At 34.8% G+C, this 21,842-nt stretch overlaps 4 protein-coding genes and 3 non-coding genes across 7 annotated transcripts; 4 read left to right on the forward strand and 3 right to left on the reverse strand.

Moving 5' to 3' along the window:
• Positions 1-38: 38 nt before the first annotated feature.
• Positions 39-6,027, reverse strand: LOC102578068 (NAD-dependent malic enzyme 59 kDa isoform, mitochondrial). The gene is made up of 19 exons (XM_006490983.3): positions 5,701-6,027; positions 5,327-5,423; positions 4,940-5,058; positions 4,689-4,856; positions 4,223-4,351; positions 3,583-3,643; positions 3,349-3,452; positions 3,181-3,264; positions 2,954-3,060; positions 2,772-2,874; positions 2,418-2,525; positions 2,036-2,101; positions 1,632-1,704; positions 1,450-1,536; positions 1,062-1,116; positions 890-961; positions 667-729; positions 401-515; positions 39-307 (listed from the first exon to the last, which is right to left on the reverse strand). Exons 1-19 carry the CDS (start codon positions 5,827-5,829, stop codon positions 236-238), a joined length of 1,812 nt encoding a protein of 603 aa, XP_006491046.1. The 5' UTR covers positions 5,830-6,027; the 3' UTR covers positions 39-235.
• Positions 6,028-7,302: 1,275 nt separating this feature from the next.
• On the reverse strand, positions 7,303-9,283 carry LOC102609155 (hypothetical protein). The gene is made up of 3 exons (XM_006490982.4): positions 9,117-9,283; positions 8,759-8,960; positions 7,303-7,711 (listed from the first exon to the last, which is right to left on the reverse strand). The coding sequence occupies exons 2-3, from the start codon at positions 8,939-8,941 to the stop codon at positions 7,637-7,639; spliced, it is 258 nt and encodes an 85-aa protein (XP_006491045.1). The 5' UTR covers positions 8,942-8,960; positions 9,117-9,283; the 3' UTR covers positions 7,303-7,636.
• Positions 9,284-13,474: 4,191 nt separating this feature from the next.
• Positions 13,475-16,290, reverse strand: LOC102608867 (uncharacterized). Its single transcript, XM_006490981.4, has 5 exons — positions 15,371-16,290; positions 15,082-15,269; positions 14,669-14,792; positions 14,102-14,232; positions 13,475-13,985 (listed from the first exon to the last, which is right to left on the reverse strand). Exons 1-5 carry the CDS (start codon positions 15,759-15,761, stop codon positions 13,857-13,859), a joined length of 963 nt encoding a protein of 320 aa, XP_006491044.1. The 5' UTR covers positions 15,762-16,290; the 3' UTR covers positions 13,475-13,856.
• Positions 16,291-16,437: 147 nt separating this feature from the next.
• LOC127898701 (digalactosyldiacylglycerol synthase 2, chloroplastic-like) lies at positions 16,438-19,244 on the forward strand. Its single transcript, XM_052437935.1, has 6 exons — positions 16,438-16,566; positions 16,660-16,744; positions 17,006-17,302; positions 17,388-17,654; positions 18,024-18,373; positions 18,578-19,244. The coding sequence occupies exons 1-6, from the start codon at positions 16,532-16,534 to the stop codon at positions 19,230-19,232; spliced, it is 1,689 nt and encodes a 562-aa protein (XP_052293895.1). The 5' UTR covers positions 16,438-16,531; the 3' UTR covers positions 19,233-19,244.
• A 1,896-nt stretch (positions 19,245-21,140) lies between these two features.
• On the forward strand, positions 21,141-21,220 carry LOC112495792 (small nucleolar RNA Z199). The gene has a single exon (XR_003062147.1). It is a non-coding gene; the product is annotated as a small nucleolar RNA Z199 (small nucleolar RNA).
• Positions 21,221-21,349: 129 nt separating this feature from the next.
• On the forward strand, positions 21,350-21,426 carry LOC112495791 (small nucleolar RNA SNORD18). Its single transcript, XR_003062146.1, has one exon. It is a non-coding gene; the product is annotated as a small nucleolar RNA SNORD18 (small nucleolar RNA).
• A 259-nt stretch (positions 21,427-21,685) lies between these two features.
• Positions 21,686-21,784, forward strand: LOC127901693 (small nucleolar RNA R64/Z200 family). The gene has a single exon (XR_008053937.1). It is a non-coding gene; the product is annotated as a small nucleolar RNA R64/Z200 family (small nucleolar RNA).
• Positions 21,785-21,842: the final 58 nt, after the last annotated feature.

The following is a 21,842-nucleotide window of genomic DNA, read 5'->3' on the forward strand; positions in this document are numbered from 1 at the left end:
ATGGACCAGTATTACAATTTATGTCAGTTCTAACAAAATTGAGCGAGAAAACTGGGTATTCATTCGTTAATAGCTGCTAAAAGCTAAACAAATCAGTTTCAAATGAAGTAAGAGTTTTAAATCTACTATTGAATCTTTAGCCATCTACATTTACAGGCTAAACAAATTATAACGAGGAAAATAAATCAAGAATGTTATGCTCGACTGTAGAACATTCAACTACAATCTGGGAGCTTTATTTCTCATGAACCAGAGGGCTGTAAATAGGGAACCACATGCTGCGAGTGACATATTCCACTGTCTCCTCCTGCATCCAAAAAAATATTACCCAAATCTTAAACTTATTATTAATGCCATAAAATATCAGCTTCTTTTTTAATATTTTTTAATACGGTCCTACTTTTGACATGTGCTTGAGATCTCTGGGACCAACTTCACCATGACCTTCTGCCAAGTCTTCCTCAACTGCTGCTCGTAGAACAGCTGCTCCAACTTCTGCCGTAATATCTCGAATACTGCATCACACAAAGTCGAATTAATCATGCGCACGTGGTATTGCAGAAAATACAGAGTTCTCACTAGTCTTGTCCAATGGACATAACAACCATTAGTGTCGACGTTGGTTGATGTTAGAATACAAGTAACCTGAGCTAGCGGAAATATTACCTGTCAATAGATGGATACAGAATGCCTTTTGGAATTTCCTCATCGGTCATATAGGACGCAAGGCTGTATAGAAAACATCATGTTAAGCAATTTGCAGCAGAAGAGTGCTTCAACACAAATAGTAACTTCTACCATAATCAGATGACAATTCATGATCTTTAAATAAAATGTTAATTTGAGCCCTTAAGTTGATATGGGTTCATTACAATTATCACATACATACCATTCTGCAGCTTGTTGTAACATTCCATCTGTTATAAAACGAGCACCTGAAAGGAGAGTTCCCAAACCAATCCTGAATGAAAGCAACCAGGTTTACTTAATATGTTATCAAGATTTAAGCATGGTCAACCAAAATAAATAATATTACAAAAAAATAAGAAAATAACACTAACCCAGGGAACAGATACATGTTATTTGCTTGATTTACATGGCCTATTTTCCCATTTCCTGCCAGAGAAACGACTAATAATCAGATAATCAGACAAAGAGGGAAGAAGCAGCACTCTTACTTTATTAGCATGGTGCCAGTGGGAGCTCAAATATTTTTATTGGGTTCCAACCTATAAACTTAGGCTTTTTGGATTAGAAACTTATTTAATAATGTAGCAGAGGCCTGGTGTGTTGGAATGCCTCACATGCTACATGCCTGAAACTTTATTTCTCTGATTGTTCTGTCTTTGTTTGGCTTTGAATATACTCTATAGCTATAAGTGAGGGAAGTTTTTAAAACTCCGGGCAGGGGGAATCTAAATGAGATATTCAATATACAAGGGAAGATACCCAGATCAACATTCTCAAAAGGACTTCCACTAGCAAACACTATATTTTCCCCAGCATGCTTAAAAGCATCAGCAGCAGTGCATTCAGCTGGTCAAGCAAAACACAAAAGAGGATGTCAAGAAAGAAGATCGAGCAGCCATAAGGTAAAAAAAAAAAGGTTGTGACACAGCAGGAAAACAAACCATTCATGGTCGGATTTGACATAGCAAAAATGGCAGGTTTGACAGAATCAGACTCTCGCATAGCCTTAAGCACCTACGTTTATGTGCCAACAGATGCTTTTAGAAATGAACTACTAAATTCAATAAACAGACATGGCATTTCTTGATAACACGTAGGCAATTACATTAATCATTAATTATAACACTCTCAAGAACCAAAAATGGCCAGAGCATTCTTTGAACACAAAATTTAAAGCATCAACAATATGGTAGCTTCAAAACATACGATCTTTTGAAAATTCATACCCAGAAGTTGTCAGGATAACACAAGTTCAAACAGAATAAAATTAAATTCACTATTTTGCTGCTTCCTCTAGCGGTTAGAAAATGAAACAAGGGATGAAGCACAAAAAATAAGTTTTCACCTCTTCATTGAAGACACCACCTACGCCAGACAAACCAAGAAGCACATGGGGTTTGACCTTTCTAACCTGCACAATAATTTGGCTCTCAGCAATTAGAATTCTTATATAAAAATTGAAGCATAAATTCAGAAGATGACTATTATAATACTAGAGCAAACAGGCAGCACTTTTAAAAAGAGATAATAAAAACTGTTTAGAAACTAGTTTTCCTTTTATGAAAATATCAGCCTCGTCGTTGCAGCAATTGCCATTATAATACTAGAACAAACAGGCAGCACTCTTAAAAGGAGATAATAAAAACTGTTTAGAAACTAGTTTTCGTTTTATGAAAATATCAGCCTTGTAGTTGCAGCAATTGCCTAAGTTTGCTCCAGTGACTTACCACCTCAAGTAGACTAGCTCCCTCCCTAAGCCCCATAAAATCTCCTGGATCTTTAGCAAAAGGTGCTGCCGCTGGGTCAAGATTCTTCCTTTCTTTCGTGATGAGACCCTGAAGCCAAAAAAATTCTTTTTAAACACATTAAACAAATTTTAAGAATGATCTTACGACATGTTAAGATGAAATTACAGCATTCAGTTAGCCTTTCTTATCCTTTTTCCATACCAGAAACCACAAGATCACATTTAGCAAATTTGTTTTACATAGTCATGAAATAGCAGAGGCATGTTATCATATCATAAAGAAAATGTGCATTATGACAAGACTCATGAGAGTGAAAAAAAGGTAGAACCACACATCTTTGTCAAGTAGGAAAAATTTATTTCTTGCAAAAGCGTCATTGTTCCCTGCCATTCTTGCTGCAGCTTGTACAGCCATTTTAAGAACACCAAGCCCGGCGCTGAAAACCAGAAAAAGGAGTTAGATAATGCAATGAAGCAAATACCTAGCATTAAACCAACAAAGATATTATTTTTTACCTCCCAGCCCCCACTACAACTATCTTTTGGTCCGCAAAGTCAGTCAATGATAGACCTTGTGCTCTGACAGTTCCCAATAATCCCGCAAGTGCAACACCAGCAGTTCCCTATCAGACATGAAGTAAGCACAATTATTGTAATTACATTGTATTAACAGACAGTCTACGTTGTATTACATGCTCTTTTCAATACACATAGAATGGCAAGATGTCACACCAGATAATCACCTGTATGTCATCATTAAACATACAAAACCTTTTTCGATATCGTTCCAAAGTTTCAAAAGCCCACTTCATTTGGAAGTCCTCGAACTGATAAAATCAGCCAAGCCATCAAGTCACGGACAGGATAGAAACTAATATTACATGGAAAGACATATTTTGAAAGAAAAAGACCTGTACAATAGCTTTGGGCCAACGTGCGTGAACAGCTTCCATGAATTCATCAACAATTGATAGATATTCTTCTCCTTCTAGCCTAGGTTGTCGGAGTCCCAAATCTGTTCAACTACCAGATGTGACAAGATATTCTCATGGTGTTTCCAAGAAAGAGAAGTTCAACACGCATTATGTGGCCATGGATACAAGAAAACTCTAGAACAAAACATTGAAGTATATGTTTTCACTCACATAGACGGTCTTCAAGCAGCTTTTGATTGTTAGTGCCAACATCAAGCATAACCGGGAGAATCTATCACAGATGAAAACAGATTTGATGAATTATAATAGAATAAAACATACCAAGAAAAAGGTAAGAACAACAAAGAAGTCGCGTAAACATTCAGAAACTTTTAAAGGTGATGGCAACTCTGGCAGGTTGGATCTTTAATTGATACATAACAACAGGTATTCGGATTCAAACTAGAGTTTGGGCATTGGGATTGCAAGGGTAAGGGTGGGGTTCAAAAAAATGGGTAAATAAAATTGTATCCTAAAATGTCACTTCCTAACTAGAATAAAATCCAATTTACTGTTTTCACGCATGTCTTATCAGCTTTTTAACAAAGCACATACGTGGGCACGTTTATGATGCAGAAGTAAAGACTAGATAGAATTGTGTGTGCGCAATATAAATATAATTAGAGACAACTAATAGGGCAGCACAAGAAACCATACTCATGCACCATCTAAGAAATTTACATGTAATGCATATCCCTGCACCAGCATCCGCACCCACACAATTTAAAAATGTCAAAATTATCATGAAAAAGTATGCACCCACACACCCAGACCCTCTATCACAAGCACACACAGAAGGAGTGACTCATACTCTCTGTGGATTGATGCCTGCAGCAGCCACATACACATCCAGCTTTCCAATAGGAATTCCAATTCCCTGAACTCCAAGGTCGCCTAAGCCAAGAATACGACTTCCATCCGTTAGGACTATCATATCTACCTGTAAAATAAAGAATAGTAGAAAATGATACAAAGGAATATGACCATTTCTTCTGAAAGTTTCAAAACATTTCCATCATTCTGCAAGCAAAGAAACTCCCTAATCATCACGGCACCAGTAACAATCATCAAATTATTTCAAAGTAACAAAGCCTAACTAAAACAGCAAGATAGAAAAAGATCTAGCAAGATGTGTAACAGTGACATTACTTACAGCAATTTGCAATACGTGTCTGCACTCTTATGGTATTTGCTTACAGATTAAATGAGGTTACAAGATTCTAGATTCCAGAAGTTCAAGTGAGCTGCAAAGCACTATCATGGGATTAACATATTACCTGTTGAGCAGGCCAATTGTAGATCATAGACATCATCTCCCCCTTATCCTTTGCACTGAAATACATTCCACGGGGACGTCTAAACAAACCTGAATAATTCTGACAAACCAATCCAACAGTTGGAGTGTATATAATTGGAGCAAAATCTTTGATGTTATCAATCAGGACCTGGAGAGAAAACCAAAAGAATCACTTTTGACATTATTGAATCTAGTAAAAACCGACAAGCTGGAATGAGGCATCAAACTTACTCTGTAGTATAATGTTTCATTCCTGTCATGCAGTCTGTTCAAGATCCTCCACTTTGCTAATGATACAACTTTATTTGGTTGACCCTCAGTATTTTTCTCTAATGATCGGAATGATTCCACTAGCAATTCAAACAACAGGTAAGAAACACTAAGGTCACTATCAAAAAACGAAAGGAAAGAAACCACAAAGGCTAATCAGAAACAGGGAAAAGTTTTTGACAATTAAAAAACAGTGGTTCACTGAAAAGTGCCAAAGCATTCGGGTAAATTTACTAAGCAAAATTAATAATATTTTCAACTCAGTTAGCAGAGCAATCAAACATTCAACACATAATGGGATACAAATACTAACAAATTTCAGATAAAAGGTATTGTGGTTTGACTTACTGAAACGAGCATATTGCTGCTCGAATGATATCACGCGGGGTGGGAGGAGGCCACGGAGCCCCAGTCGGTCTCTTTCAGTCAAAGGAAAGCCAGTATCCTGCTTCCAAGAGAATACAAAAAGAAGCAAGATATTAAACCTTTGTTGTCTCATCGGTCAATAATTTTATGGACTATAAATATTAGTATCTAAAATAGTGAGAAATAAACAGCATGGTTCACTTCAGTTGCAGAATTTAAATCAATGTACTTTGTAATGCCTAACTCAGATGTTTAACTTGGGATTATTTCCCCTAACACACCCCCCCCCCAAAAAAAACTAGTAAGCTAATTGATAATAAGCAAGAAAAAAAATAAAAAAAGAAAGAAAAAATAACCTTGTTGAACCAGGGATCATGAAGAATATCAGTGCCGCGTTTGTGAACCATACAGGGACCAGGAATCGCCGTCGAGAATCGCCTCGATCGGCTTAATACGGATGCGGCAACTCGAGCAAGATTCCACATTTCCGCGTCAAGATCTAAGCCAAAGAACAAAAAGGCTTTCCGGAAAAGATCGAAAACAATAACACAAACTAAAAAGTCCACTTTAATTGCATCGTTTTAGATTTTGACAAAAGGACTGCGTTGTGAAAGCGTTTGTTAGTCAATTTATAGGGATTCGGTTTCTCTTTTTCTTTGTTAATTTTTTTATTTTTATATTTTTAACTTTTGACCATAATATAATTCTTTGTCTATTTGGTCGTGTGTTATGTGTGGAACGACCATACAGTTTAAGTTGTTAAGAGCTTGAAAAAGGGAGTGTGATGCAGCTGCCCCGGATTCGTGGGCAGTGAAAGAATGTGCCAAAATAAAGGTCGATGCTGATAGCAGAGGACCGGAGGCTGCCCTAGATTAGAAAACGGGTAGTAGGTGTAGATATGGGTATATCTAGATGCTAATCATACAAATTGTGGGCCATCACGGGAACCCTTTTCTTGAATGGTTTAGGGACATTCGGGTAGGTTATGGGGTGCCATAAGAAAAAATGATTTTTCCCTTTTGATATTTGCCACGTGTTCCACTTATCAATTATCATCTATACAGGCTTTTATTTTTTTCGAATTTCATGAATTACTCCGTACGTCTAATGCAGAGATGATAAATTTACATGAACGGTAGGATAGAAATTTCTTTGGAATTTAGAAGTATAAATTAGTTTTGTACAGACAAAATCGCTCTAACAACAAAAGTTATTTAGACATTTTATCTATAAACAACTTAGATTTTATGTCAAATTCACCTTCTTTTGAAGAGAATTTATTAAGTGCAATTTTTAATAGAGCAAAATTATTCTTTCTCACGCCCTTCCCCAGTTGAGTTTTATTATTTAGTCAAGAATTTTGACGCCTCAGCTTTGGCCAACTTCTTTTTTCTCTTTCTTTTCAACTTCACGGTAATTAGCTATTAAAAGTAACAAAGGCTCAACCACCCCTCCTTAAATTCGAGGTGACCCCACTCACTAGCGACTCTTCAACCACAGATTTAATAATCTGATGTAACACACATGGCATACAAAAGTTACACCCAACCACTTACTATTTAAGTTCTTTGATTGTTAAACTATTTAACAATCAAAGAACTTACTAGTTGTTACAGATCCTTAAAAATCTATGTTGCCGGTCAAGTCAATAGCAATACTTCTATTTTAACTTTTTGTAACTATTTAACACTAAAAAATATTCCAATCAAATGGATTGATATTTGATGCTATTCGAATTCAATGGAAGGAGCCTCATATCTGCTTAATCACGAATAATGCCTTTAGATTGCCCACGGCTGCGGCAAACTGAAACTGTTATTCTTCTATTATCCACTTTTTTACTTTCCAAATTCCTCAGGCATTTAGCCCACCACCACCAACTACAGATACGCACGTCATACAACTTGACCTACGGTGTGATACTTTTCATCCTCCAGCTAATAACATTCTTGCCAATATTAACATTCCAAAAACTCTTAATTCATGTGCATCACTAAAATCAATAGATGAATGACAACAACATCCATGTCACGACTCGCGATTTCCAACAACAGTTTTTAACATGTTTATGATGACAACGTAACAAATGGCAACTTATTGATAATATATAATCATCATACCAACCCACTTCACAAGAAGCTGACTCAAATCTTAAAATCATTGGTAAAGCAAGTCTTAGAAGGCTACTGAAACCATCTGCAATCAAAAGATACAAGCAATTGTTCGCCAAGTTGCAAATAGGATGGATTTGACCTCTACCAGTACTTTTCTTCTTGGCGGTCCTAGACAACCTCAATAGTCTTTGGTTCCAAAATTCTTGCACCAAAGCTGAGAAGGAATCGGCCGAACCGGATGGTGAGGACGTTGCTGCAAGAAAATAATCCTATTAGCTAGTTGCTGTGAGAAAATAATCCTATTAGCTACTCACCATAGTGACTGCAAACAAAAAAAGTAATACAAACACCAGTGAATGTGTTACAGAAGGTGAATGTATTCATCAGCAATACTAAATCCTTAGATAAATGAAAGTTTACTAGCTATATGTTTTGAGAACTGAAAAAATCGAGAGCTATTTTCCCTTCAGTTCCAAACTAGTTTGCTAAAATAGGTTAACATACCAATTCAAACTAAAGTTCAAGAATGTTACAACAAAATGCACCCAACTTAAGTAATCACCACAGAATGTCTCCAGGTTAGTAAGCAACTAGTCATGGGTATGTGCTGCTTGAAAATGACTAACCTCACAACCAACAGCAACAACTGAAAAGTTACGTAAACAAAGTTATTTCTAAATCATCCATTGATGATATATGCCAGAGCCAGACAACATGTCCTTATCTTTTGTATGGTATACAGTCATTAATAAATACCAAAAATAAACGATAGCTGAAGAGAAATTTCTATACATCACAGACTCATTAATCAAGGCAACTTGTAGAGCCTGCTTCATTTCTCTGCCTTAAACACAGACACCCATGAAAAGGGAAACAATGACAAAGGCATTGTTTCCGAAAAATACTTTCCCTCATAAGTGAGAAAGCTGAATACAATTATACAACGAGACCATCTTCCCCAACCATTGCATCTTTTGGGGAAAGAAAATAGTCATAATAATCAGAAAGGTGCATATCATATTACATAGATTCCTAGCTTCCTAGTGAAGTCTCCATTTATGTATTAAGTTCACACTCATTCATTACAAGATGGTATATGTACTTATTCAAGCTAAATTCATAGCGGCAACAATTTCTATCCACTTCTAACAAATGCTCCCATTGGTCCGACCTAGTCATTCACATGCACTAAACTAGAACATGATCTAGTATTATTCATCAAAATCGCAAGCATATGGCAGAAGGACTTGAGATTCCAAAGTATTAATCAAAAAGAGACAAGTAATAGATTTATAGAGACCTCAAGCTCCGCAGATTTCATGGCGATAGGAATGCAAATAAGGAAAATTCCAGCCATGGCAATGGCAGTGTTGCGCTTCCAGTGCTTAGGCCTGCAGTTTGGCCCACCGGGCATGCTCCAGACCTTCGCCCTAAAATCCCTGTGGGCCCCCTCTCCTGCGTGTCCATGATCTGCTCCTCCCATTATTCACCGACTAATTCAACTGCAAAAGAAATCGATCGGATTCTGTTTTTACAAAATCAAAACCCCTAATTACCCTAATTGCACATTCACAAGCATGTGACATAGTAAATGTTGAGTGTCTAGCTTTTTAATGTTAGTTATCGAGATGATTACGAGGTGAATTGTTGAAAATTACCTGAGAAAATGTAGGATTCGAGAGGACGATGATGCTTAACGATCTGCTTTTGTGAGAAAACTTTTGTTGGGGGACGAAGATAGTCACGCACTCTCGCTGTGTTTGTAGTTACGGTGTCGGACGGAGGGCTATTTCGTCTTTTAGGATTTCGCACGTGACGAAAGTAAACTTGAGAGTTCTCAAGTCTAGACTTATGCTATGTTTAGTTGTAGGAGTGGGGGCAGGAAGGGTGAATTTTTCAATTAAGGATGAGAGTTTTATTTATTTTTAGAGTAAGAAGTGTGATTTTTATTCTCACCTCTTTTTATTTTTTATTAAATATAATATAATTATATTTATAAATATAAAATAATATTATATTTATTTAATAATAATATCATATTTATTTAAATAATATTATTATATTAAGTTAAAAATAATAATTTATATTGATTTTAAGTTAAATTATTTAAAATAATAATATTATATTCATAGAGAATTAATAGTATTATATACTATCTTTATTTGAAAATATAATAATATTATATTTATTTAATATTAATAATTAATAATAACAAATAGCTTATTATGATAAAATATTAATTTTTTATTATTTTATTAATAATAATGTTTCATTTGTTTGTCTTTATCGATAATTTTTTAATTTACATAATTAAAAATAAAAATAATAAAAAATTGAGATTTTACATAATTAAGAATATCAACAATTATTATTAATTTACATAATTAAAATTAGTAATAAAATAAATAGGTTATTATTCATTTTGTAATATAAGGCTACAATTTTTTAAAATAAGGGCAAAATTATAATTTAAAATAACTCACTTCCAATACAAGATAAAAGTAAATGTATAAATAGAATTATGATTCCTATTTCAAACTCTCATTCTAGTATGAGAAAACAATCTACTCTCACTCTTACTTTACACTAACAAATCTTAAATTCCCACTTTAATCCGAGAAGTAAACATGACCTTAAAGTTTGAGGTCAAGGGTCTTATGAAGATTTTACCGTTCGATTTGTATTATTGTGTCTGCTTCCAGGAAGTGCCATTTTAACTATCAGGTGGGGTCTTTATAAACATTATAAGGTTTCTTTAGAAATTGAACCCATCATTAACAATGCAGAAGCACAGATATTATGGTTGTGGATAAGTTACATAATACATCAATCTAAAGCGTTGATAAGTTGGTCTCAATAATAGTATGATTTGTAAATATCAGTTATAATCTCATGTAATATGAGTTGTAGTTTGAGCAATAGTCTCGTGTAATCAAATAATAATAATAATAATACATCAATCTAAGAGTTGAATCAACAACTTAAGTGTATTTCACAATTAAATTATTTTAACTTGTTTAGAACTCTTAAGTTGATGTATGTATTATCCTAATATATAATGTCCATTTAATTTATGATGACATCCTCAAGTATCCAAACACAACAGAATTTTTTTGGTATTCTTAGAGTATTGCTTCTTTTCAATTCGCTTATTATTATGTATATGTTTTAGTTAATCATGATGATATATATATATATAAGTAAGGAGTAATATTGTAGGATCATGAAAGACTTTCACACAATGTTATATTGAGACCTACTAACTTAAAATAATTTTTAAAAGTAATAGTTCCACACAACATATCAACTGTATTAATTGATACTAGAATGAAGTTGATCTCTTTTTACAAGACCTCTGATGATGCACTCACCAGCCTGCACTGTGCAGCAAAGTAGAAAAACGTCCACCAATAATATTATATTTAAATAAGTTCAATGTTATTATTTTTAATAAATGTAATATTATTATATAATATTTCAATCTTTTTTCCTTTTTTTCTTTTTTCATCTCTTTCACAGATTTTGGTACTTACTCAGTAATATTGTGCCTATCACTAGCATATCAAAAGTCAAAACTATGATGAGCGGCGCCAAAAAAAAAAAAAAAGAAAGAAAAAAAAAGCGAAAATATAGCATTGCTAGCACTGTACAAGTCCATTCTTAAAACAAGAAGAAGAAGAAAAAGAGTAATAACAAAGCAGCTAATCAAGATTTTACACATTGAATTTCAACAATTTGACATTTGAAGTCAAGTCCATTTGAACTTGGCTGCATACAGACACTAATCTATGGAATGGGGCAATTCATATCGAATTTCGAACTGGGAACCAAATTTGGAATTGTTTACATGAAATAAAACATGATGCTACCAATGGCACCAACAGGAAAACTGAGCATTGGCGTTACAGGCGAGATGCCTCCATGAAGTTGTAAATGTCAAGGAGATTAGTTTTTAATTCAACTTGGCTTTCTACTTCTAACACCTCCAATGGTACGTTCACATGCACAATTTATTACGCGCATTTCATAGATGCGTGTTAATTAAATAATATAGTTGCACACAGCAATCAGCATGAATGTATATAACTATACATAGTTATATTTACAAATTCAATTACCTCTCTTTCTCCTTTTGGACAGATAGAAATCATACTTTCTGTAGAAAACTAAGATGATGGCACAATGTGTTAGCACATCTATACTACACATATATGTATACAGGGGCGGAACAAGTAAATTTGGCTGCAGCGGCCAAAAAATTTTTTTCAAGCCTATAAAATAGGTATTTTATTAATATTTATTTATTTTAATATAAATATTAAGTATTAAGCTTTTTTTTTTTGGCAGGGGCCACGGCCCCTGACGGTGTCTTAATAGATCCGCCCCTGTATGTATATATATGTGTGTGTATTTATGTATGTATGTATGTATGTATAATAGAAACTGATCGAGATGTCAATATATATTATTATACCTGGATTATCATGGAGGATCCAATTCTGGGAAATATTGTTGAAATCTTCTGTCGGAATCTCAAGTATCACTTCATAATCATATTGCTGAAGATTTCTCACTGCAGCTAGTTGCTCTTCTGTCACTTGAGTTAATTCCATTTCCAGGTGTCTGGACCGATTAATTAATCCTGAGATTTAATTGACCAGTGATACCAATACCAATTAATATTAGTTAAGCCATATGGCAGTTAGATGATAGTTTGTAGTTAGAAAAACAGGGAACAATAAAGACATAAGCAAAATGTTTTTTGAAATATAGAGGAGCTAATATTGCTGATCAATTTCAGTCTAACTCAAAAACATAATTAAATCTTTTTTAACAAAAATCCGGTCAATATTCACAGAGTTCTCATTCTAGACAACTCGGGGTTGCTTAAACCAAAGATGAGAGTGGCAGCCATTAACAAGCACCCAAAACTAATGACAATCCAGCAGAAAGCTCAAAACATGAAACCTACCATATATTAAGAAAAATATAAAATGACCTCAAAAATTTTTCGTTAAAGCTCAAGCAAAGATGTTCACGATCAAAAACTAACGCAAGCTAGCAATAGACATATCAGCCTCAAGAAACCAACAAAAAGAATTCTTGAAATGGAACAACAACATCAAGAAAATGAGCAAAGATTGCTTGTACTGACCTACTTCACGAATCAGAATGTGGCATATTCTGTTTTTCCCTCCTGCAGCACAGATAGTGATGGTGATGGAGTCTTCATCATGTAGTTCCAAGTCCCAGATGATCTTGAAACTCGTCAAGATCAACGACCGCAATTCCTCTGTGACTGCAACGAAATAAATTGTTACCAAAAATTGAAAGATTTGATTCCTAGCGCAACGTGAACGAACTCTTCTGGGTCTAAAACTATAAGCGATATTTCATCTGGGAAGTAGTCGGCGATGCCCTCATCGGCTCTCTGTATGAGCGGTCTCACAGCTCTGCCTAGAAGATCTGCATTTGAAATCTTGAGTTCTAACACGGCGTGAGTTGTGACATCTCTTCCCAAGAGAGAATTAAAAGAGAGCGGTTATATTGGCGGGAAAGGAAGTTGCATTTTCGGTTTGCGGTGATTATATGAACTTTTGCCTTCTGTCATATGCATATTTTTCATTTACTTACATTTTTCTTTCAGTTTCATATGAACAAATTCTTTTTTTTTTTTCCTGTTGTTGAAAGATATAGGAATAGACAAAGTCCAAATTAATTTTTTAACATCTCCTCGATATTAGAAATACTCCATTAGGTTCCTGGGGTGTGTAGGAAACAATGTAATATTATAATTATTATGAATTTGAGGAAAAAATGGACTCAACTATGCTACAAAACTTTAATACTTGAATACAGAGGAATTAAAGGATTGTTATGGGATCATTCATTCAGAAGATGTCTTCAGATAAAGTGATAAAGTTCGACTTTAATTTTGCAAATATAATATATATAATTTAATCTTCCCACTCACTATTTTTCACACCAAATTCCAATCACAAATTCTAGGCTCAGCTCTTGAAAACTGCAACTTATGGTAGTCGCATAACAATACATAATTGCATTCAAAAAATTTTCCAGCAAATATGGTTGTGTGCTCTACACAATCTGGAAGAAACAGGGAAAAAAAAAGAAGAAAAATACATGGCCAACATTTCCAGAAGATGACTATCACTATACATCTATACCTCTTGTTTTGCAGCGATTTCAAACCAGAATAGGCGGTCGCAAACATCTATTATCAAGCACTAGTTGTCCCCTGGAATATCTTGTACTCTTACACCAAATGCACTTGAGTAAAGAATGTAAATTACATTTTATACTGTAGCCTTATTCTGTCATTTAAAATTTGGAGAACAATGGAGGAATCACTGACAGTGTATGGTAACATTAGGTACTTAGGTAGCTTCAGCTGCAAGTGTCAATTTGACACCATCTTTGTATGTAACTGGATCAATATTAAGTGTCTGAACCAGTTTTGTGATGTCCATAGAAATGTCAGCTGGAGACTGGACGCCACGATCAACCTGCAAAATCATTCACAGTTAACAACGGCAAGCTTGGAAACAAGAAAAGAATTTCATCTACATGATTTGACAAAAAGATTGATTTTTTAAGATGAATAGAGAGAAGGTATATGTACAGATGATGCAGAAACTGGTTTGATTAAAGAGGTACTGTATCCTCTTATCTCAGCAACCACCTCAGCCATTTGAACCCGTGATACCCTGTCTGGTCCACCCACATTCAGAAGTAACTGCATTTGCTTGTCCTCTAAGCAAATAATATTAAATAATGGAAATTATTTCAGTATTCAGATGTGAAACAATAAGAAGAAAAATGAAAAAAAAAAGCCCATATTTAGCCAAAGATTCTTGTATTACACATGAAAACCCAGTTCCCAGAAATGAAAAAGGATCATCCATTCAAAAGCAAAGTCAGCAATCAAGAGTCACTCTTATTTCATCTCCACACCAAACCCCAAATAAAAGCAACAAAAGTAATTTATTACCCTACTACTATACAGTAGAAGGTACTGTATCCTCTAATATCTACCACAACCATACCCCTTGATAGCATTATGGATATCTTCTCTGTTACTAATTTCTTGACCAAGAAAACCAATTGCAGAACCATATAAAAAAAAAGCCTGAAGAATCTTTACCGCTTATCTCAGCTTTTAATAAAAGCATAGAAACTAGATTATTACCTGATAACCATCTATTTGTCAAAGCCAGTATAATCTTCACAACATCCCTGACATATACTGGGCAGCGGCACTCATCATGAAAAAATTCCACTTTCTCTCCTTTTGAAAGAACACTATCAATCCACTGCATCAATTGAAAGTAAATTATTGGTTAGATGCCTAGAAACCATGAATGTCCATCTAAAGAGCCAAAACAAGCAGATTGCAATCTTCTTTGATATTAAATGCCACCATTGACATTTTCTTAATTTTCATTTCTGAGCTCTCTTGCTAAGATTTGAAAACTTTGATCGAATCAGCAATCTCATACAATTAACTTCTCATTCCCAACTTGATGAGCAGAGTGCATCAGCTAGCTTTACAAATGTACAGCAAATCAGCAGAAATTTTTTCACACAATTACAAAAGCACACCTGAATCGGAAGAGATTTTGGTACGGGCGAGATAGTTTGCGGCCCATATATGATACTGCTTCTCAAAATTGCAAAATTTGAGCATTTCTCATAAATAAACTTCTCCGCTGCCACTTTCGATTTGCCGTAAACATTCACCGGAGCAATTTCATCCTCTTCTTTATAGAAAGACTTGACTCCTTCATAAACTGACAACCACAACAAAAAAAAAATTGCATTAATCAATATTATGCAATGATGACGACAGCACCAAAAGTACTTGGAAGATGAATGAATCACATAACAAAACCTTGATCGGTCGATAAATGAATCAAGAGATTTTCTTTATTCTCAGTGAAACTTGATAACCAATTTACAAGAGAAGAAGGTACATTAATGGACATAGCAGAATCGGGGTCATTTTCACAAACACGTGGCACGGAGAGAGCGGCGCAGTTCACGACCACGTCGGGCTGGCCAAATTTGAGTGCAACGGCATCGAATCCTGATCCGGATTTCAAATCGACGTCGAAAAAAACAAAAGAGTGAGGAAGGGCGTCCAGCAGGAGCTGAGGCAGCGGCGTGGAGTGGTGAGTGGCCGCCACGTCATAAGGCTTTCCTTCGATCTCGGATAAGCCTTGCAGTAAATGCTGCCCCAAGTAGCCTGTGCCTCCGACCACCAACACTCTCTTTTTACTCATCCTCTGATTCAACAATAATTAAGAAAACAAAAGCTTCTGATCCGTTTCTCCGCAATTTGAAATCTTTAAGGCTAATTAATTTTTAAAATTGATAGAGGATGATTTCGGAAATTTTCGTTGCCAATTCAATCGGGGAATATCGCCGTCGGTATCCGAACGAGTCGAAATGTCGTTTATAGTCTCGTCTTTTGGACGATTTGTCATCTAAGATACACGTGACGCGTAACTTTTACTATCTCGTTCTCTCGTGTAGGTTGAGGTTCGGAATCGGATCTTCGTTGTCACGTGATTGTCAATTTGAATAAAGCCGGCGAGCGGCGATATAATCAACACGACCCAATGGACGTGAATGCTTGGAATTGAATGAGCTTATTTAGATAATTCAATCTTATACATTATCATACCAGCACACTCAAATCTAACGGAAGTGAAGTTTGAGCCTCAAGGAGAGCACTTTCTTGTGACGGATCGGGATCAACAATAATGAAAGAGCAAGAAGCTTCTGATTCGTTTCTTTGTAATTTGAAATCTATGAAGTCTAATTTGGATATATATATGATTTCGGAAATTTTCCCTGTTACTTACCATCCTACCGGGGCAGGTAAATCAATCTGAGCTCTGAAAAAAGCCCAATTCATAAGAAACGTGGCCCGCCATGGAACTGTGTCGACAAATAACCTGGTGTGGGCCGAGATTAGTATGATCAACGAACGAACACCGCATAAAAAGTCCGAGAACAGTGATTCTTTTGTTATCCCAGACCATAGCCCATGTCAGCGTATCTTCAACTGCCATGTTTCACAAGGTACGCTCCATTAGCCTTTTGTCACGTATGTCATGCTTTACCTACAGTCGTGTACACAAGCGTTTAACAAACCTTTCCCACATTTTCTTCAAGCTTCTTAAACCGACGCTTTGACGCAGCTGTTGAGTTCTCGTCACAGTCTTCTTATCCGAAAGGATTTCTCCACAAAAATCCAGAGGTACGTCTGTAATTATAATCAATCAAAACGCTCTGTTTCTCTTATTATGATCTTTTGTTTGTCTTTTGCATTATTTTTTTTCTGCTGAAAAGATAAAAAGGCCAAAATTTTGCATTTTCTTGTGAAATCCTTTAACTTGCTCAAATACAGCTTGAAATACTATATTCAGAGTAATACATTTGGTCTTGACTTTGTTGAAAAAATCAATTTTTGTGTTTAATTTCTCGATCTATAAGAATTCCGACTTAATTTTTTATACAGATATTGTCGCTGATGGATAGGAAACAGCAGCATATTGCTATATTTACAACTGCAAGCCTGCCTTGGTTGACTGGGACAGCTGTGAATCCTCTGTTCCGTGCTGCCTATCTTGCAAAAGACGGGGAAAGAAGAGTTACTTTGGTGATTCCTTGGTTATCTTTGATACATCAAAAACAAGTATATCCCGGAAACATCACCTTTGCTTCACCTAAAGAACAGGAAGCATATGTTCGTTGGTGGCTTGAGGATAGGACTGGGTTTACATCTACTTTTGATACACGTTTCTATCCTGGGAAGGTAATTGCATGCCTGTAAATTTAATCGTCTGTATCATGGGTGGAACTTGATTTATGTGTTGATCATGGCACCACTTCTGCCACAGTTTGCTGCAGATAAAAAGAGCATTCTTGCAGTAGGAGACATTACGGAAATCATCCCTGATGAAGAGGCGGATATTGCTGTCCTTGAGGAGCCTGAGCATCTTACGTGGTTTCATCACGGCAAGAGATGGAAAGCTAAATTCCGCTTTGTTGTAGGAATCGTGCACACCAATTATCTGGAATATGTCAAAAGGGAGAAGAATGATCGATTACAAGCATTTCTTCTTGAATTTGTAAATAGCTGGCTTGCTCGTGTCCATTGTCACAAGGTAATTAATGCTTTCTGAACTATTGTTTGATTTAATTTGTACTAACAGTACATTTTGTATCTTTGGCTGGTTTAGTGTTTAATGTTTTCTTTATCTGTCACCTGGTACAGTATTTTGTATTCCTACTTATATAAGAATGTCTGTTCATGCTGGTATACATAATCACAGGTAGAGTCATAGGACTTCACATGGCAGTATTATCAAGGATAGACCAATGCATTTTCCAAAATTTTTTAGCTATTATACATTGTTAAATCCTGTCTAAACATACATTGATGTTTAGCTTAGCTTAAAAACTGAATTTGCTGATCCTCATCTGTTGGGTCGTTGAAGAATTGATTCTCACCAAATAGCATTATGTAAGTGCAGGTAATTAGGCTATCTGCTGCCACACAGGAATATCCCAATTCCATCGTCTGCAATGTTCATGGAGTTAATCCCAAATTCCTTGAAATTGGCGAGAAAAAGATGGAGCAACAACAAAATGGGAACAAGGCTTTCACAAAGGGCGCATACTATATTGGGAGGATGGTGTGGAGTAAAGGCTACGAGGAGCTACTTGGACTTCTTAATATTTACCACAAGGAGCTAGCAGGGCTTGAAATGGATTTATATGGCAATGGGGAGGACTTCGATCAAATTCAAAGAGCAGCTAAAAAGTTAAAACTTGTAGTTAGAGTTTACCCTGGACGTGATCATGCAGACCCCATATTCCATGAGTAAGCTTCATCACATGTCCAACTTCGGTAGCATTTCAACAGTTATAGCTCTGATAAACCATTAAAGCATGGAGCTTTTTCTTCCCTCCTCCTATGGTTTATTTATTTATTTTTCACATATCTAAGGTGAATTATTTCCTATTTGAGATTATCAAACTGGTGTTGATCAGGAATCAAAATTGAGATTGTGCTTTTCTCTTACAGTTACAAAGTGTTCCTGAATCCAAGCACAACAGATGTTGTTTGCACAGCGACAGCTGAAGCATTGGCCATGGGCAAAATCGTTGTCTGTGCCAACCACCCCTCAAATGACTTCTTCAAGCAATTCCCAAATTGCCGAACTTACGATGGCAGAAATGGGTTTGTTGAAGCCACACTCAAAGCACTTGCTGAAGAGCCTGCTCAACCAACTGATGCACAGACGCATCAACTGTCGTGGGAGTCTGCAACAGAAAGGTTTTTGCAAGTTGCTGAGCTGGTCGGGGATGTTGTGACGAAACGGTCAAAAAGTCCTTCTAGGCACTTGGAATCCGAGTCATTAAATTCGAAGAGAATCATTGAGGATGCCTTCGGATATTTGCATTACGTTGCGTCTGGATTTGAAACATCAAGAAGAGCATTGGGTGCAATTCCTGGGAGCTTGCAACCGGATGAACAACTGTGCAAGGAACTTGGATTGGTAACAGAACTGGGCAAAGGACACTGTCACCGACCAAACGGAAGTTGGTTCGGTTCGGTTTTAGTACTAGTCGGTTCGGTGATTGGCGTATTATTTGTAAAATCTGTAACACTGAAATTGTCCGTAAACGCACGTGTTGGTAGCAATAAGCATGCATTACTAAGGCTCCATTTGGCTTAGTGGTTTTTATTACATATTAGTTTGGAAATTAAAATGATTTTTAATTTGATAATTTAGAATTAAGGTGATTTTAGTCCAGCGCAGTAATTTGAAATTTAAGCCTCTAATATTTTTTTTCTGTTGTCTTTATTATTTGACCATAGAAATAATTATTTTTTGTTATAATTAAAAAACAAGAGCTATTGCCTGTTGGTCATTAGTCCGTGGCCGGCAGCCGTGCAAACAGTAATTGTAGGATAATTACGTAAAATCCTGGTCGCTAAATATAAGAAATATGTACTTAAAACAATAGTTAATGATTAATCTGCTTTTTAAAACAAAGATGATTAATTTGTGTTGCAAATGTCTCCTTATTATTATTATTTTCCAAAGTCTCAAATGACCTAATGATGCCCTTCTAAATGATCATTGCAATACAATATTTTTTGTTTGAAATTCAAATAAATCTAAATTTAACTGAAATTTGAATAGGTACGAACGAAAATATCCGAACGAAATGTTTGTTTTTCTTTTATAAAATTTGAAGTGTTAAATTGTTTAATTTTTTAAAACGAAAATAGCTAACATATGTTATTTTGACACTTACAACCTCGTGAGTATCAACAATACTTATATTTGTTTGTTAAATTTATGACAAGTTATAAATAAATTATTTAATTAGTTAAAAAATGTGATAATATTTACCTTAATAAAGCATGAAAAATAAAAAAAATATCTAACACAAGTATTTTTTAAAATTAATATATGAGATTTGTAATGCTATTTTTAGCATATTAACTTATATTTTTTTCTTGTTAAATATGTATGCCAACCAAGAATTGTTTAATCATTTTAGTTAAAATTAATGTATTAATTAACATTCAAAATCTATTGGAAAATAGTAATTATAAATATAAAGAGATGGACCTATTATAAAACACACTTACCTAAAGTTCCATTATATTTAAAATTCTCAATCACAATTAAAAAAAAAAAAGAAAATGGATAGTTGAATAAGCACCTAACAAAAAATAATAAAAAATAATAAAAGTACAATGATAAATAAATATACTTAAGAGGGTATTAATGAGAGTAAATAATAAAATTTTATTAAGATATTTTGTCATTAAGATAAAAAGTTAAAATATTTAACTTTTTTTATTCTAACCTAACATCTTATAAAGTTATAGAAAATAAATAAATTAAAAATTTTAAATATCTGAAAATAATTAAAATTTAGATCAGATAATTTTTTTTTTTGTTTTATAAGCGAAGATGAGCCTTTTTCTAATCAGAAATTGATTATTTTAATATGGTACCGATACATAAAAATAAAATATATTGTATTGGAATGTAAATTATCCTTATCTTTTAATTTAAGAATATTCTTTTTAGTTGGTTAATTTTGTTAATTAGAATCGTACTAATTTTTTCCCGTAATATTTTGAGTGTTAATAATTTCTTTTATTAACTCAGAAACCCAAAAAAAAAAGTGTTAAAAGCTATAGAATAGACTTAGCGCCGCAACTGCAATAACAATTAAAATAAGTGATTTTTAAGGCGACTTGTTGATGCGAAACTTTTCTGACCATCGGACGGTGGAAAATCAAGGAGTACAGGCAACTGAACACAACAAAAATAGAACTAGGGTTTCTTTAAACCCTTATTCCTCTCTAATCTCTATGTATATAAACGGTCGCCCTAACGCCTCTTGAACAAATTCCACTCGTCATACACGCAGTCTCCCCCTCCTCCCTCGAAGATTTAGTGTCTACAATATCGGTTCAATATTTTCCTATGGCTTTCACTTTTTCAGGGTTTCGACTCAATCAATCTTCGTTTTTGATACTTCTTTGTAAATCAAGAACGGATTTCTGTTTATTTTTGCGTTTAATCGTTTATATCATTCGATGATGCTGTGGCGAAATGATATCATGTGATGAGGAATTAACTGCAACAAAATGATCGATTATCATCGTGATTACCGTGTATTTAAGTCTCTGATGATTTTATTTCGTCGATATTATGCTACCCAAAAAATCTTTTCTTTCAAATCTTGAAATACAAGATTTGTTTTCCCCGGTCATCTTTTTAATTTCTTCAAATTTCTCGTTTTCAGTTTTTGATAAATTTCGCCGGAGATATGATGATAAATCTTTTGGTCCGTGTTTCTGATTTAACCGTGACCGATAACCTTTTGCCAATATCTGATCTCTTCTTCTACGTGTGTCGATTCTTTGCAATTACTTTGCTTTAATTTATATTGGAGTAAAGCCCTAAATTTTGGTATTCCAACCAAAAAAAAAAAAAAAATCCGCGTTAAACCAAATACTATTATTTCTCTATAACCTTGTGCTAATTGTCAAATAAACCTCCTTCATTTTTTATTTTGAAACCCATATTTCTGTTTGTCTAACAAACCCCAATCTGTTACTTATTTTGTAAAATTATGGTTAATGCGTCCTTCGAATTGTCTACTGCTGTGATGATTTATGAATGAATTCACATGTCAGACTTCAGAGATTTTTTTGAAAAAATCTATGAGAATGGATATTCGTAATTCTGAGCAGTTATATTCTTTGATGTTCACTCTTCCATTTTTAGGAGAATGGCATTAAACTATAAATCTGA

Source organism: Citrus sinensis, chromosome 3 (assembly GCF_022201045.2).
Source record: "Citrus sinensis cultivar Valencia sweet orange chromosome 3, DVS_A1.0, whole genome shotgun sequence".
Taxonomy (NCBI): Eukaryota; Viridiplantae; Streptophyta; class Magnoliopsida; order Sapindales; family Rutaceae; genus Citrus; species Citrus sinensis.